Source organism: Mesoplodon mirus, assembly GCF_964341445.2.
Source record: "Mesoplodon mirus genome assembly, chromosome: 16".
NCBI lineage: Eukaryota > Metazoa > Chordata > Mammalia > Artiodactyla > Ziphiidae > Mesoplodon > Mesoplodon mirus.
This window is the reverse complement of record NC_138992.1, coordinates 47,100,513-47,116,899: the sequence shown is the minus strand read 5'-3', so window position 1 is coordinate 47,116,899 and position 16,387 is coordinate 47,100,513. Positions and strand designations below refer to the sequence as shown.

The 16,387-nt window shown below is 56.0% G+C and overlaps 2 protein-coding genes across 2 annotated transcripts in view; one reads left to right on the top strand and one right to left on the bottom strand.

Annotated features, from left to right (window-relative positions):
- LOC309791991 (uncharacterized protein) overlaps nt 1-16,387 on the bottom strand; it is a gene marked incomplete at its 5' end in the record, with an annotated part of 232,021 nt that overhangs the window by 53,826 nt on the left and 161,808 nt on the right. The gene's annotated exons all lie outside the window — the stretch shown is intronic.
- LOC309791806 (uncharacterized protein) overlaps nt 1-16,387 on the top strand; it is a gene marked incomplete at its 5' end in the record, with an annotated part of 79,553 nt that overhangs the window by 30,829 nt on the left and 32,337 nt on the right. The window contains 2 exons of the mRNA XM_082600914.1: nt 2,588-2,797; nt 15,489-15,532. Of these exons, the coding sequence (XP_082457040.1) occupies nt 2,588-2,797; nt 15,489-15,532 (254 nt within the window). The remainder of the gene's footprint in view (nt 1-2,587; nt 2,798-15,488; nt 15,533-16,387) is intronic.

Sequence of the window (16,387 nt, the reverse complement as noted above, 5' to 3'; positions counted from 1 at the left end):
GCCTCGGAGCCAGGGTGACTGGCTCTCCTCCCTGGTGTGTGTGAGTGTTTGGAGGGGGGGTGGCTCTGGGCTTCTGAGGATGGGAATGGGGTGTGCGGAGCAGGGACAGAGCAGGGACCCTTCTCTCTGGGACCTCGTGGGCCATCCTTAACTCACAAAGCTGAGCCACTCCTGGCCCTACGAGTGGGGGGGCTTATCCTCCCTGTCCCCTGGATCACACCCCCTCACACACAACTTCCCCGTGTGTGTTCCCAGCAACCAAGAGAATCTATTTTTAAAAGATTTGGGGGAGGGGGGTAAACCTACAAACAAGAGCAGAATGGATACCTTTTCAGAAAGGGAATGGCTCTGTGTAACCCCACCCCCAGGGTAACCACAGTCCTGACCTCTAACACCCTTGACGAGTCAGCCTTGGTCTGGGCTTGCGGACCCACGGAAGCTTCCTCATCCCCTCCTTCAGACCCCGTCTCTCCCTCGGTGTCTTTATGGGAAGCACCCGGGGAAGTGGGACTGCTAGGCTGTACTGCTGCTAGAACTCCACCTGGGCTCCACCAGGCTCCAGCCCCCCGCCCTGTGAACCTCTCTGACCCTGAGGCACCTCAACTGGTAGGAGCGGCATCACCTTCTCTCTCGGGACTTGTGACACTTAAGGGAGACACTGAAAAGACCAGCGTTTGGCTCCCTGGCTGGCAAAGAGCAGGTGCTCAATTGTCATGTGTCCGTATCAGTGAGGGTTCTCCAGACAAACCGAATCCATAGGGGATGTGTGTATATACACACACACGTACATAAATACACGCATACAAAATATACAGCCATGTATATACACAGTATGCGTACAGACATATACACATATAGTATAGACAATACACACATACATACACACATATATAAAATGCATAGTTTGTATATATGCAGTATGTATACACACATATACACATAATATATACAATACACACATACATATGCACTATACATACACACATATAAAATGCATAGTTTTTATATGTACAGTATGTACACATACGTAAAACATATGCAATAGACACACCTAGGTACATACATATATACACACATACAAAGATATTTAGGTGTGTATATATACAATATACATACATACACATATAATATATGCAATACATACACGTACATACATAGAGACACACATATACACCTACATATGAAATCATGTAGCATAAAAATATATATGTACTGCATATATAAATTCATCGTATATATACATACATATATATAAGATATATACACATACATATATACAATGTATACACACACATACACACCTATATGTAAATATGCGCATGTACATACACATATAAATACATATGCAAGTGTGTATATATATAGTATATACATATATACATATAATACCTATACAACATATACACATACAGGTATACAACATATATACACACCTATATATAAATATACACTGCATACATACATACATACATACAGTGTACATATACTGTGTATATACACACCCCTATATCAATATATGGGTATACAGCATGTTCACATTTATAGTATGTATACTATATATATACACATACATACATGTATACAATATATACCCACAAATATATAGGCTTGTATGTTTACTGTATATAGTACTTACACATATACTACAAACGCACGCACATATAAACATGTGTATACATATATATAATATGTATACACACATATACAAATTAATAGGCTTGTATGTATTCAGTATTTTTACATATATAGTTTTGTTTTAAGGAGTTGACTCATGTGACCGTGAGGCAGGCAAGTCAGGGCAGGACTCTGGGCTGGAGACACGGGGAAGAGCTGATGTCCCAAGGCCATTGGAGTAACAGTTCCCTCTTTCTAGGGAACCTCATTTTTCTCTCCAAGCCTTCAACTGATGGAGGAGGCCCACCCACGCCGAGGCATTGACAATCTCCTTTACGCGAAGTGGACCAATTTCAGTGTTAATCTCTTGTGAAAAATACCTTCCTGGCCACATCTGGAATGTTTGTGGTTGCCGGGGCCCCACGCAGTGCGCACATGAGATTAACCATCCCCGTGGCAATGATGACACTTTATTTTCTCCCTTGACCATTTTCACTACTATTCCAATTAAAATGGCAGTGCCATGAGGGCAGGGCATTTCCCTTTTTGCCAGTACTGAGCGTCCGCGGTCTGGTGCCTAGCATAGGCTAAATACACGTCATTTTTGTGAACAGAAGCCGGGATTCCGGCTGTCATATTTAATGAGGAATTATAGTCTTATTATTGGGGGGAGGGGGTGTGTCACGGTACGTCAAGGGCGGGAGTCGAACCCCCCACCCCAGGCCCCGAGGGTCTTCCCGGGTCTCCACTTCGGGCCGGTGGGGGTGGCCGGGGGCAGCCGAAGACGTGCGTGCGTGCGTGCGTGCGTGCGTGCGTGCGTGAGAGCCGGCGAGTCCTGAGGCGGGGTCAGCCTGGTCCCCGGCTCATTGTGCTCGCCCCATGACGGCCCTAGTTCGCAGCAGCGCTGGAGGCCCCAGGCCTGTGATCACAAAGAGGGAGCCGGGGGCCGGAAAGGAGCCCAGCGGCGGCTGAGGCCCAGGCCAGGCGCCCTCCCCTCAGCCTCCCGCCCGCCCGCCCGTCCGTCTGCCCCGCCCCCTCCGGTTGCACCGCGCCCCTCCCCCAACCGCCAGACTAGCACGGTGCGGGGGCCGCGCGCGAAGACATGGGGGAGAAGCTGGAGCTGAGGCTGGAGTCGCTCGTGGGGGCCGAGCCCGCCGTCTACCCGTGACCGCTGCCGGTCTACGTAAGTGCCGCCCGTCCCCTACTCCTGGACCCCCGCCCCTTTTCCCCCACGGCGCGCGCTGAGCCCACCGAGAAACGGAGCGACTCGAGTCGCCAGACCCTCTTTGCAGCCCCCGTTCCTGCCCCGCCGTGGTTCTCCGCGGCTGTTTCCAGCCCCCGCGCGCAAGGTGGGCAGAGCGGAGCCGGCGCCGGCCGGGGGCGCAGACTCAGCCGTGGGGACCCCGCGCTTCCGAGGGGCGCCCTAGCCGGTCTGCGGTTGGCTCTGCAGGGCTGGGGACCCCCGTCCCACCGGGCCTGGACTGCCGGCGGGCTTGCCCTTCTGTACTTCAGGATCTGAAGTGTAGGGTTTCTTTTTCCTGGTAGTTTATTCTTAGCGCTGTCAACGTGCTTAGTTTTTTTTTATTTTTGAGGGCACCCTTTCCTCCCTCTCTCCAGTTTTTTGTGTTTCTGTTTTGTTTTGTTTTAGTTAGGCATTTTGTCCCTCTGATTTTGAGTGGGTGGGCTGGCAGGACAGTTGGAGAGGAGGCGTTCTATCCCCTGATCTTGAGTGGCCTTTGGAAAATGACCCGCCAAACAGAAATTTACACAGGCGTCTGGTGATTCCAGAAATGCAGGGTGTCTGGCCAGGTGGGCGCCTGGCCTCTCGTCCCCCGTGGCGGCGTGGTGCGCGTGTTCCTTGTCTCAGGGTTTATGCTTGGGCCCCGCGGCCCATCTTCCGGAGGGAAAGCGCAGCGGGCACCTTGGGCCGGCGCCTTTGGGGCGCCCTTTCGTGCGCTCGGCTTGTGGGGGACCGGCCTCCAGGTGACCCGGCGGGGAAGCCCGCGCGACCCGCCCCTCGCGCGGGCTCCGTGTGTGTCGACTGTGGAAACTGTGTCGCGGCCGGGGTCGGGGTCGGGGTCGGGACGCTGGGACCGCCTGGGAGCGGATGTTGACTCCGAGCCCCGGTTTTCCGCAGTTATCTGAGGTCCGAGGGTTTCCAGCCCGCCACTGCGCACTGGCGCTTTCTAATTTTGCCCTTCCTGTGCCTGGAGGCGCGGCTGAGCCTGGGCTCTGGCTTTTCTGGTCGGGTAACTCCGGGTGGCCCGGGTGGGCGGCCTGAGCAGTGGGCAGGTCGGGGAGACATCCCAGGGAGGGAAACTGAAAGCGGGGAGAACCTTCAGAACTCCAGCTGATCCATTTGCTTCGCCTCCCCGCCCCTCTTACTGCACTTGTCATGCACGGGCTGGCTGGCCGGCGCATTTTTCAAAATGTAATAATTTGTGTGTCCTTAGTGGCCGTGAAGCATAGTTCACTTGTAGTGCACAGTTGTAGGAGTTTTGACAGATGATCGCCATCAGGCGGCAGAGCAATCCTGTCATCCCATTGCTGCCCTTGGGCGCCAGCGCGCCTCTAGCCTCTTGGCCACTAATCTCCTCTCTGTCCCTAAGGTTTTGGCTTTTCCAGAAAGTCAGATAAACGGAACAACAGCATGTAGCTTTTTGATTCTGGCTGCTTTGGCTCAGCAAAACCTATGCGAGATTCCTCCCGGTTTTGTTTTTTGTTGTTGTTGTTTTAAATATTTATTTAGTTAGTTATTTACTTGGCTGTGCCGGGTCTTAGTTGCGGCACATGGGATCTTCATTGCCGCGTGCAGTATGTTTTAGTTGCGGTGTGCGGGATCTAGTTCCCTGAGCAGGGATGGACCCCGGGCCCCCTGCATTGGGAGCGCGGAGTCTTAGCCACTGGGCCACCAGGGAAGTCCGTCATCTCTGTTGCTGCAGGTATGAGAAGCCACTCCTTTTTCTGGCTGTGTTGTATTCCATTCTCCGTTTGTCCATTCGCCTGCGTGTGGCAGGACTTGTGGGATGTTTCCAGTTTTGAGGGGATCGGGAATAAAGCTGCTGTAAACATCCCAGGGCAGGTTTCCACGTGAACGTGGGTTTTTACCTCACTTGAGAAGATACTCAGGAGTGGGACTGGTGTCTGTGCTAAGTGTATGTTTAACAACCCTTCTGCATGTTAGAAATTGGTATTTTTGAGTATTGGAAGAGCTTAGAAATCCACTGTGACCCGGCACCCAGGCACTTGAAACGAAGTTGAAAGTTCATCTGGAGATGGTCACGTTGTCCCCGTCACTGTCTTTTATTCGAGGCAGAGCGAGGCCACAGATTTGTAACCCTTGTAAGGAAGGCCTCGTGTGTCCAGGCCCTGGCAGGACCTGGCTTTCTAGTGGTGGGCGGTTCTGAAGTGGAGAGCATCTTTCCCTTGCTGGCCGGACCTCGCTTGGCAGGGTGCGGGGTGTGCTGTCTGCCTGGCCTGGCGCTCTTTCTGCCGGTCAGCAGCAGTTCCTGGTGTGTCTGTCCTACTACCAGGCAGGCGGTCAGGGGCCCTAGTGAAGTGCTCAGCGAGCCGCAGCCTTCCTAAAGCTTTGCGGGTAATGTCTGCTACCCTCCCATTTCCCTGCTGAGGAAGTTTGCTTTCTCATGGGAAGTGAGGGGGCAGTACTTTATAAGAGTTCATATTTTGTGATGACTCGAGGCTGAATACATTAAGAAAATGGGCTCCTTCCAGAAGCTTAACTTCTTAGAAGGTCAGCTTACACATGTGACCTCACGTTTGAAATGAGTGAGCTTGTTTGTTCATTGATTCATTCATTCTGCAAGCACCTCCTGGATATTTACAGTGAGTGTTCCAGGGGGCACGGAGGACAGTAGACAGTATTCTTTTTTTTCTTTGATTTTTGAATTTTATTTTATTTTTATATACAGCACGTCCTTATTAGTCATCAGTTTGATATCAGTGTATACATGTCAGTGTATACATGTCAATCCGACTTGCCCGGTTCAGCACACCACCATCCCCACCCCACCACAGCTTTCCTCCCTTGGTGTCCATCCGTTTGTTCTCTACATCTGTGTCTCAACTTGTGCCCTGCAAACCAGTTCATGTGTACCATTTATCTAAGTTCCACATACCTGCATTAATATACGATATTTGTTTTTCTCTTTCTGACTTACTTCTCTCTGTATGACAGTCTCTAGATCCATCCATGTCTCAACAAATGACTCAATTTCGTTCCTTTTTATGGCTGAGTAATATTCCATTGTATATATGTACCACAACTTCTTTATCTATTCGTCTGTCGATGGGCATTTAGGTTGCTTCCATGACCTGGCTATTGTAAATAGTGCTGCAGTGAACATTGGGGTGCATGTGTCTTTTTGAATTATGGTTTGCTCTGGGTATATGCCCAGCAGTGGGATTGCTGGATCATATGGTAATTCTATTTTTAGTTTTTTAAGGAACCTCCATACTGTTCTCCATAGTGGCTGTATTAATTTACATTTCCACCAACAGTGCAAGAGGGTTCCCTTTTCTCCACACCCTCTCCAGCATTTGTTGTTTGTAGATTTTCTGATGATGCCCATTCTAACTGGTGTGAGGTGATACCTCATTGTAGTTTTGATTTGCATTTCTCTAATAACTAGTGATGTTGAGCAGCTTTTCACGTGCTTGTTGGTCATCTGTATATCTTCTTTGGAGAAGTGTCTATGTAGGTCTTCTGTCCATTTTTGGATTGGGTTGTTTGTTTCTTTAATATTGAGCTGCATGAGCTGTTTATATATTTTGGAGATCAATCCTTTGTCCGTTGATTCGTTTGCAAATGTTTTCTCCCATTCTGCAGGTGACAGTATTATTCTCAAAACTTATGAACTAAGGACGGTAGGTGATCTATAAACACAGAAGTTCAGCTGAGGTGTAGTGCCCCGAATATGGGATCAGCTGAGGTCCCAGAGGGTGCGGCTGCCAGATTTGCCCTGGGGGAGGTGTGGGTGGCTTGTCTGAGGAGGGGGCACCCGCAGGAGCAAGTGCAAACAGCCACAACCGCCTGTACGCGGAAGTGTCCAGCCTCCAAGATGGGCTTTTGCGCAAGTGACAAATAGGAGGGCGGGGTGCAGGGCGAGTTTTGTTCCTTCTGTGACTGAGAGTTCCCAGATATCCACTTATAGCTCACGGTGGCATTTCTAAAGCAGGATGGCACTTCTTTTGGTGGGAAAAACCGGGTCTCAGCTCAGGAGGAAGCAGGTGGTATCTTTGGCTGCCTGATGGCAGGGCAGGAGCCAGGAGGGCGTGCGGGCAGTGGTCCTTCCCCTCCATGACTCACTGAGGCTGTGGGCGTGGAGCGGCCCCAGCGTGACTGCCCCCGCCTGCTTGTGGGTTCCTCCTGAGAGCCCACGGGGCTCTGATGAAGGCCCGCTGAGCAGTCACACCCTTCACTCCACAGTGAGTAGTAGCTGAAGTGGGCGCCGAGTGAGCCATCCCTCCCCATGACTCAAAATATTTTCTGATCTGACCTCTGCTGGTGTGAGTCCTGCCTAATCTGAGCTCAGGTGGAAGGCAGGTTAACCCTTTGAAGACTTTCCGTGGGTGAAGTAGCCTCTTTAAAGAGGAAGGGATCACCGGGAAAAGCCTGGTGTTCCGTAAGTACGTGGCTGTTAGCTTTCGTACTTTGGTCCCTAACATCCACATGCCGCCTGTATACTCTGTTCCTCAGCGCCCCTGTGTCTGACCGGACCCTCTTCCTGTCCAGGGCGCCTGGCAGGGCTGCCGAGTCACAGGTTCCCGTGAGCTGCAGTTGGGAGGTCAGAGGCTGTGTGCTTCACTGAGTATTGACCTTGGATGACGATGCCTCCTCATCTCTGAGGGGCTTCCGTTTGAATCCCCTCAGTTAGTCATGGGGTGCGCGGCCAATGTCCGGAAAGCGTGTCAGACTCACCCCAGGTGCCCGGGCAGCCGGTGTGTGAGAGAGGTTACCTCTGAGAACACTGGTCCTTTAAAAACCTGACGCGTCTTTTCCCGGGTGGGGAAGGGGTTTTTGCAGGCTGTGTGCTGCGGGGTGGGGGCCGCCACGGGGTGGTGCCCACGGGGACGGCGGGAGTCGTGGGGCTCGGGGCAGGGAGCTCTCGGGAAGGATTTGCGCGTTGCGTGGTGGTGGTGGCGGCTCACGTTTCCCCTGGTGTGAAGGTGGCTCCCTGGTGTCTTCTCTGTGCTCACCCTGCAGGCTGAGTGAGGCTCCCACCAGGGAGCAGGTGCTGGGCCCGCAGGACTCTCTGGGCCCACACCTGTCTGGGAGAGACACCAGGTGAAGGGGCGGGACAAGGGGAGGAAGAGCCGCGCTGGGTCTTGTGGGTTTTGTCTCTCTTTAAATAACAGCTTTGTCGAGATAGCATTCACACACCACAGAACTCACCCATATGAAGTGTGCAATTTAATGGCTTTTACTATATTCACAGAGCTGTGCAGCCATCACGTCTTCTAATTCCAGAACATTCCATCAGCGCAAAGGGCCTGCAGTCCCCTGCCCCAGCCCCTGACACTAGGAACCCACTCACTGTGTCTGTGGATCTGCCTGTTCTGGACGTTTCCCATCAATGGAGTCACACACTGTGTGTCCTTCTGTGTCTGGCTTCTCTCACTGAGCATCGTGTTCTCAAGGTCTGTCCACGTTGCTGTGAGTGTCAGGGCTTCACCCCTTTGCGTGGCTGAGTGATGCTCCCGTGTGCGTGGCCCAGATCATGGGGTCTCGAGGCCCCTGGAGAGGCGTTCGTTTGGCTTGGTCCTGGGGTGGGGTGATGCCAGTTGTACTGATACGGTGCTAACAGGACCCCTTGCTGGAGTGGGAGACAGTTGGAAGGCTGGGGGCGCGCCTGCCTTGGCCTTTGAGACCGCTGGGTGGAGGCCGTGCTGCCGCTTGTCGCGGGGAGCGCGGCGAGTCCTCCTCCAGCTGTGCCCCCTAGGAAGGGCTTCCTTTATCCCTGGGCTTTCCCTCCCTTCCCGTCACGGCCTCGGCCTCAGGCCGCACTGCTCTGTGGCAGTAAAGCATTTTCTTTGGTGAGGGCGAGAAAAATTCTGGTGGTGAACTTTTGGTTGTCGCATTCCCCCGTCCCACCGGGGTCACTCCACGACGGCCCCTCCACACACACCCCCGGCGTCAGGCGCTCAGCACTTGCAGCGGCTCCTTGGGTGGCTGGGCGGCCCGGGCTCTTACAGGTGGGCTAGTTTGGATTGAAGCAACTGAAATGGTCTTGTCACCCCTGAAGCCCCCGTGGCGCCCCATCCTCCTGTGGACACACCCATGCCCGTCCTGCAGAAGGACGGCTGCCCGGACAGCAGGACGTCCCGGCCGGTCCTGGCTCTGCGCAGACTGGCTTCTGTGAGCTGCGGACCCAGGCATGGAGTTCAGGCTCAGGGTCAGGTCTGGAAACGCTTACGCAGGTGCGGCGGTAAGTGAGGGGGCACACGAGCCATGCGCGTGCCCTCATGGGAGCCACGTGACGAGTCAGGAGGAGGAGGCGAGGTACGTTTTCATAGCATTGTACGTAACCGAGTATAGCCCAGACACGACATTTTCAACGTGCCATTTAAAGAATTCCTGAAGGGCAGTGTTACTTTGTGTGTGTGCGTGCGCGCTCTTAGAAATCCACGTGCATCTTGTGCTCACAGCACACGCCACTGGAGTGGGCCACCGCGCACCATTGCTCCTCGTCCAGGTGGCCAGGGGCCGCTCTGGGCACAGTGAGGCTCTAGACCCCTTTCCCTCATGGCGGCTCCTTCCTTGGACCCTGGTCATCAGGGCCCCTGTGTGCACAGCGGGTCCCACCCACCCGGGTCAGGGCCACGGGCCCACCATGTCCGTGACCCGGGAGCCACTGGCCCACTCCCTCTTCTCTCTTCCTCCTCCAGCTGGACTTTGGCCTCATGGAGTCCCGGCAGCCCCTTTCTGTTTTCCCATGTTGACTGTTCTTGCAGTGCCAGTCTCGCGGGCAGGGTTTTGCGACGTGGCTGGGTCCCAAGACCAGCCTGGTTTGTCTCCTGGCCCTGTGGGGAGAGGTCCGGGTGGGCGGTGGGAGGATAGCCTCCTTCCTGGCTCTCTCCTTTGCATCGCTTTATCAGGCAGTTCCCATCCTTGGCCTGGCTTGTCCTCAGGTACGGTCCTGGGGCCAGGCAGCACCCCCTTGCTGGGGGCCTGCGGACGTCCGGGGCTGACTGTGGACGAGACCACTGTGATGCTCCACAGCCAGTCTCTCTGCCACCCCCGCCCCTGTGTGAAATGCACTCATTTTCAAGTGAAAACCTGTTCACTTCTTGAATACTCAGGCCCACTGCAGGCACTGGCCCTCCCCCTCCCCCTTCACCCCCTGCTTCCTCTCCCTGGCGAGTGGGTGCTCCCCAGCAGGGCCGCAGGCTGAGAGGTGAGGCTGAGCGCCTTCGCTGGGCCTCGGGACCCTCTGCTCACCCGCTTGGCTTTCCTCCCAGACGGAGAGCCTTCTGTGGATTTTCCACTCCTCCAGCCAGATCTCTGCTCTCAAAGCCCTGCCACTGGGAGAGGCAGAGAGACAGCCGGCAGACCTCCCGCCGTGTTCCATCTCCCCTGCCTTTGACTCTTCCCGCTGTGCTTCTCCACTTCGGGAGGCAGTGCGTGCATTGCACCCTGGCCGCTCTGTCCCGCTTGCCTTGGCCCCCACCCCAGGGCTCCGGAGGTGTGCAGAGCCTCGGGGAAGAAGGCAGCGACCCCCAGCCCGCAGGCAGTGCCCCCTGCAGCCTGCTGGGGAGTGGGGACTGCGGGCAGAGTCCCAGGTTGCTCCCCCTCGGCACCTCCTGGGCACTCGTGCCCTCAGCAGGTGGTGATAGAGCAAGAGTCCCTGCTTGCTTCAGGCCGGTGGTTCTCTGAGCGGGTCCCCGGGCCAGCAGCTTCCCCACCAGCTGGAACTGGTTAGGAATGCAGGTTCCTGGGACCCAGACCTGCTGACTCTGAAACTTTGCGGGTGGGCCCCAGAACTCCACTCTGACCAGGGATTCTGATGCTCGTCCCGGTGTGATGCCCCTGCCTCGGAGGCCCCCTGGGTCCCGGCGTCTTCCTGCTGCAAGTGGGAAGAGGATGATGGAGTCCACGTCTTGTCACCTCCCTAGTCTCTGCCCCCTGCCTCTCGCCGGGTCCTCCAGGGACGATGTCTCCAGATGTTGTGCTCCTGTCACCGTGAACCAGCCTGCGTGCTCAGGGGTGGGCCGTTCTCTGGCAGCGAGCACCCAGGAGGCCTCCTGTCCAGGCTCCTCACGCCTGGCGCAGGGCCTGCAGGGACGAGCGGGGGCACAGCCAGACCTGAGGGCGTCCGGGTGGAGTTCCTGTTCCCACACCTGTCCTCACGGTCAAGGAGGAGGCAGGGGCCTGCCGAGTGGGACAGCCAGACTCCCCAGCCCCGTGGGCGGCCCCCGACCTCACCTGAGCTGGACAGGGCAGGGGAGGGGAGTGGACGGGACGGGCTTGGTGGCGGCTCAGGCCTGATGACAGCCTCCGGCTTCCACCCAGGGTGCTTTTTCAGGCGGGAACGGTTGTGCTTATTGCGGCTGTTTTCCCAGGACCCCGGAGTGAGGCCGCTGGCTCTGTGGTGAGCAGCATTCCGCTAAGCCTCTGCGCAGCTTCCTGCGGAGGCTCTGAGGCTGTCAGTGAGAAGAGCCTGGGTTAGTCACTGACTCTGCAAGCAGCCAGCAGCGGGCCGGGGCTGTGGCTGGGATGCGGAGGCCGGGCGTCCTGTGCAGTGAGACCAGGGCTGGCCTCAAACCCCGGAGTTCCAGGGCTCCCCCGGGGGAGGAGGTGTGGGTGCTCCTAAGCGTGGGCTTCCTCAGGACTGTTCTCAGTCGGACCTTTCTGGGTCGGCTTCTGGCGTCGCTCTGTTCTGAAGGCCTGTGAAGCAGAAGAAGAGGCCACAGCCGAGAAGCTGTGAGAGCTTCTGAATCATCGATGGTGATCAGGCCATCTTAAATCATACGACTCAGGACGGTTGCTGGAAGCTGGCCAGTCCCTAAAGCAGCATCCTGAGATTGCAGGAGGCACGTCGTAAACTGTTTCCTTCCTTTCGTTCTGGTTTTAAAGCTTGGGAAAGCTTGAGTTCATCTCATCACAGATGAGACCACATTCCAGGCCCTTGTCTTCCCAGGCCTGTGTGATGCAGCCTGAGACGCGGTGGCTCAGCCAGGGCTGCGGCCTGCGTGCGGTGAGGGCCCCTGCCGCCCCTGCAGGAGGAGCATCTCTGGGGCACGTCCAGCCTCCTGAGGGGCCCGAGGGAGGGAGCACAATCCGAGCCAGCAGGGGGCTTCCACGCGGCGCATGCTCAGGCACACGTGCGTGCTCACGGGGTCCTTTCAGAGTGCCCACGCTGTTATGTAACTCCACAGTGGTGACTGGAATGAGACTCTCCTGGGTACTGTCATGTCCTTCCGTGGCTCTAAGACTTGTTCTTATGGGCTGTGCTCGCAGGGTAGGGTATCGGCCTGAACGCAGACATGAATTTAGCAGCCTGAGACGATGCACACTGATGACCTCCCGTGGTTTCTGAGGGCAGGGATTCAGAGCAGGCAGGCCAGGGGATTCCGGCCGAGGGTCCCTCAGGAGGCTGCAGTAGGTGCTTCAGCCAGGGCTGTCCCATCCGAAGGCCGGACCGGAAGGGATGCCTGGCTTCCAGGAGGCCCCTCCCGTGGCTCCTCTGCCCGTGGGCCCCGCAGGGCTGCTGAGGCTCCTCAGTGCACGGGGGCCAGCTCCCCTCAGGAGGAGTGTGACGCGGGAGAGCGTTGGTGGAAAGTTCTAGACCCTCCTCCTCATCCTGTGGCTACCTCAGCGCCTTGTACACTGTGCTGTGTGCGTTTGTCTCTGAGCAGACCCTGCGGGACAGCCTGGCGTCTTCTCTGCTTTCAGTGGGTACAGGAGCCCAGGGAATTCAGGGCTGCCAGGACTGTCTGTCTGGACTCACTGAATGTTGTGGACCAGCAACAGAGTCCGTCGGCCACATGAGTGTCTTAGATGCTCAGTATTTTCCTACTGAGGTGGAGGTGCTTTTTTAACAATACCTCGCATTTCTTCCTATAGATTGTGTTGTGGTTTTTTGTTTGTTTTTCGCCGTGCCGTGCAGCTCGTGGGATCTTAGTTCCCCAACCAGGGATTGAACCTGGGCCCTCGGCAGTGAAAGCGCAGAGTCCTGACCACTGGGCCGCCAGGGAGGTCCCTCTTGGTCATGCTGGTGTTTTTGATAGCTGTTTTTTTTTTGTTGTTTTTTTTTTTTTTGCGGTACGCGGGCCTCTCACTGTCGTGGCCTCTCTCGTTGCAGAGCACAGGCTCCGGACGCGCAGGCCCAGTGGCCATGGCTCACGGGCCCAGTTGCTCCGCAGCATATGGGATCCTCCCAGACCGGGGCACGAACCCGTATCCCCTGCATTGACAGGCGGACTCTCAACCACTGCGCCACCAGGGAGGCCCTGATAGCTGTTTTGAGGTGTAATTCCCACACTCTTCACCTCATCCACCTAAAGCGGGCCGTGCCCTGCTTTGTATTCATTGAGTGCAGTCGTCACTACTACCAATTTTAGACCATTCCATCATCCCGAGAGGAAACCCCACCCCATTAGCATCCCTCCCATCCCCCTCCCCAGCCCCTGACAACTAGGAACCCACTCTCTGTCTCTGTGCACTTGCCTGTTCTGGACGTTTCGCATCAATGGAATCACACCCTGTGTGTCCTTCTCCATCTGGTTTCTCTCACTTAGCAATCGTGTTCTCAGGGTCCATCCACGTTGGAGCAAGCGTCAGTGCTTCACTCTTTTTCGTGGATGGATAATATTTCAGTGTCTGGTGGACACATTTGTTTATTCGTTCATCTGTTGATGGACATTTGGGTGGTTTCCACCTTTTGGCGGTTGTGAATCACGCCTCTGTGAACATTAATGTTCGGGTTTTTGGTGTGGTTTTTTTTTTGGCTCCGTTGGGTCTTCGTTGCTACGCGCGGGCTTTCTCTAGTTGTGGTGAGTGGGCTCTAGTCTTTGTTGCAGTGCGCGGGCTTCTCATTGCGGTGGCTTCTCTTGTTGCGGAGCACAGGCTCTAGGCACACGGGCTTCAGTAGTTGCAGCACGCGGGCTCTGTAGTTTTGGCGCACGGGCTTCATTGCTCCGTGGCATGTGGGATCTTCCCGGACCAGGGCTCGAACCTGTGTCCCCTGCATTGGCAGGTGGATTCTTAACCACTGCGCCACCAGGGAAGCCCAATGTTCAGGGTTTTCTGTGGACAAATATTCTCATTTCTCTTGGGCAGACACCCAGGAGAGGAATTGCTGGGTCATTTGCTAACTGTTTAACCTTTGAGGAGCTGCCAGACTCTTTTCCAAACCCAGCTGTCCTCACTGTTTTCTGCCGTTTGCCAGGAGGCCTTGGGGCCGATTGTTCCATCAGTGGTTCTTCCCCAGGGTTTCTGGGTCAGCAGTGGCGCTGATGCTGCAGGTCGGTTCCCCTGCGTTGGGAACCACTGGTCTGCAGGGCTGTCCTGTGCTGGACCGCACGTGCTCCATCTCCCGCCCCCGGCCTTGTCTAAGTAATATGAGTTCAATGGATATTTACTGCTCCGTCCTTGGTAAGTTGGAGGATATTATTAAGAACGATAGAAGACTGTTTTTTTCCTTTGCCTTAAAAAATAAGATTCTGGGCAAAAGGTCACATATCATAATTCTATTTACAAACGTCCAGAACGGGCAAATCCACAGAAACGCAGAGTGGATTAGTGTTGTCAGGGGCTGGTGAGGGGATTGGGGCGCGTGTGCTAATGGGGTGATGGGATGTTCTGGAACTAGATGGAGGGGATGGTTGCCCAGCTCTGAATGTATTAAAAGCCACTGAACTGTATACTTGAAGCGGGGGCCCATTCTGTGTGAATTATAGCTCAGTAGGGCTGCTGTTGCAAAGATGAGGCTTAGGACACAAAGGGTGTTTCCGGAGTTGTTTGACCTGATAGGACCGCTGCGCCGTGGGGGGCCCTGTCCTGGGACCTTCTGGGCATCGCTGCCCTGGCCCATAGGGGCTCTGCCCGCGTTGCCGTCCTCCACTGTGAAGCGTGGAAATTGTGGCCTGGGCTGAGAGGGGCAGTCGCTGTCCTGGGGCAGGGCTGGCAGCTCTGGGCCTGACCATCTCACCTCGGGCTTCAGCCCGTGCTCTTCGTGGCCCCTCCTCTCGCTGTGCATCCTCTTCGAGGCCCCTCCTCACCGCGATAGGAATCTTCACCGCCGGGGCGGAGGTGCCTCTAGAGTTACAGACCGTCCACACGATGCGTCGTCCTCACTCGGTTTCTGCAGGGTCTTGGGTTAGCTGGCCGCCAAGACCCCGGCGAAAGGCCAGAGCGACTCCTGATGTGCTCCTCGGGGAAAGCGGCGAGGCCAGCCTGCCGGGCGCAGTGGGGCCAGGAGAGCGCCGCTGTGGCCGGGAGGGAGGACCTCTGCTCGCCCACTCCCTGTGGTTGCACGAGTGGTGTTTCCCCATTTTACAGATGGAGGCCGAGGCCTGCGGCAGTTCAGGGACTCAGAGGCAGGCCTGTGGCTTCCAGGTTGCAGGAGTGCCCGGGGGAAGTCCTGGGGCAGGAGGGTTGGGGGCTTCGAGTCCGTCCCGGTCCCTTCCCCGCAGTCCGCTGGGCGGCAGGGCGCTACAGGAACAGGCGGTCCCGGAGCCAGCGTGTCCCACGTGGCAGGACATGGCCCCAGCGCTGTGGGTGGAGCTCTCTGGTAGGACCCGTGGGTGGGGAAATGAGGCGGGGAGTCCCGGGGCCGCAGCCTCCGTCTCCTCTGGTCACCCACATCACCAGAGCGGGGAGGGACAGCTCTGAACCCTGTCTTGTTGTCTTTCAGGACAAACCCCACGATGCTGCTCACGAAATCATCAAGACCATCTGGTGTGTGTGGCGCCTGCTGGGGTGGAGCCTCGGGGTGGGTCAGTCCTGAGTTCCCAGCATCCCCCCAGCCGTGTGCCCCCCCATTCCTCCGTGCCGATCCGCGTCAGCATCCTCAGCATCGAGGAGGCTTGGGAAGCCGGGCTGTGGGGTCACGGGGTCAAGTCCTCTGAGTGTGACCCAGGACAGGTCTTGGTGCTTCATGAGCTGGCTTTCTGTGGAAGACGCTGGAAATCCTGAGTGGCCAGCTTCCCGAGGGACCCCTCCTCTCATCACCTTGCTTTACTCTTCTTCCGTGGGGTTTGGTGTGACTTTTGGGTTTGGGCCGCTCTTCCCTCTGTGAGCCTGCCCCGTGCTGTGCAGAGGAGGCCGGGTGCCCGGGAGGCTGTCCCGGGCGAGATCTGGGAGGAGGGCCACCTGCTGTGTTTCTAGTGGGCTGTCTCCTCACATGGGACCTGAGGGTCTGCGACGGCCTCCAGAGTGCCCTCGGGGGCCCATGCGTGGAATCCTGTGACCGCTCTTGGCTTTAGAATATTCCACGTGTGTGACCGTGGCCCTGGCATCTCGCTGCATTGTGCCTTAAAATCCTTAGCTGTGTAGCCACTGCCTGGGCCACACGCCATTATATCTGCTTGAACCTGGGGCGGCCGGGCTGGCAGCAGCACTAAAGGCTGTTCGGTGCACAGGGGTGGTGCTCCCCACTCTCCGTCCCGTCCTTCCTTCGAGAGGCGAGCATTCATCAGTTTCTTCTGTATTGTTTCAGATTATACGTATGTATACATTACTGTAGTATATTAGTATAAAATCTATTTTAGGGTTCTCCAGAGAAACAGACCCAGTGATGTCTGTGTATATGAG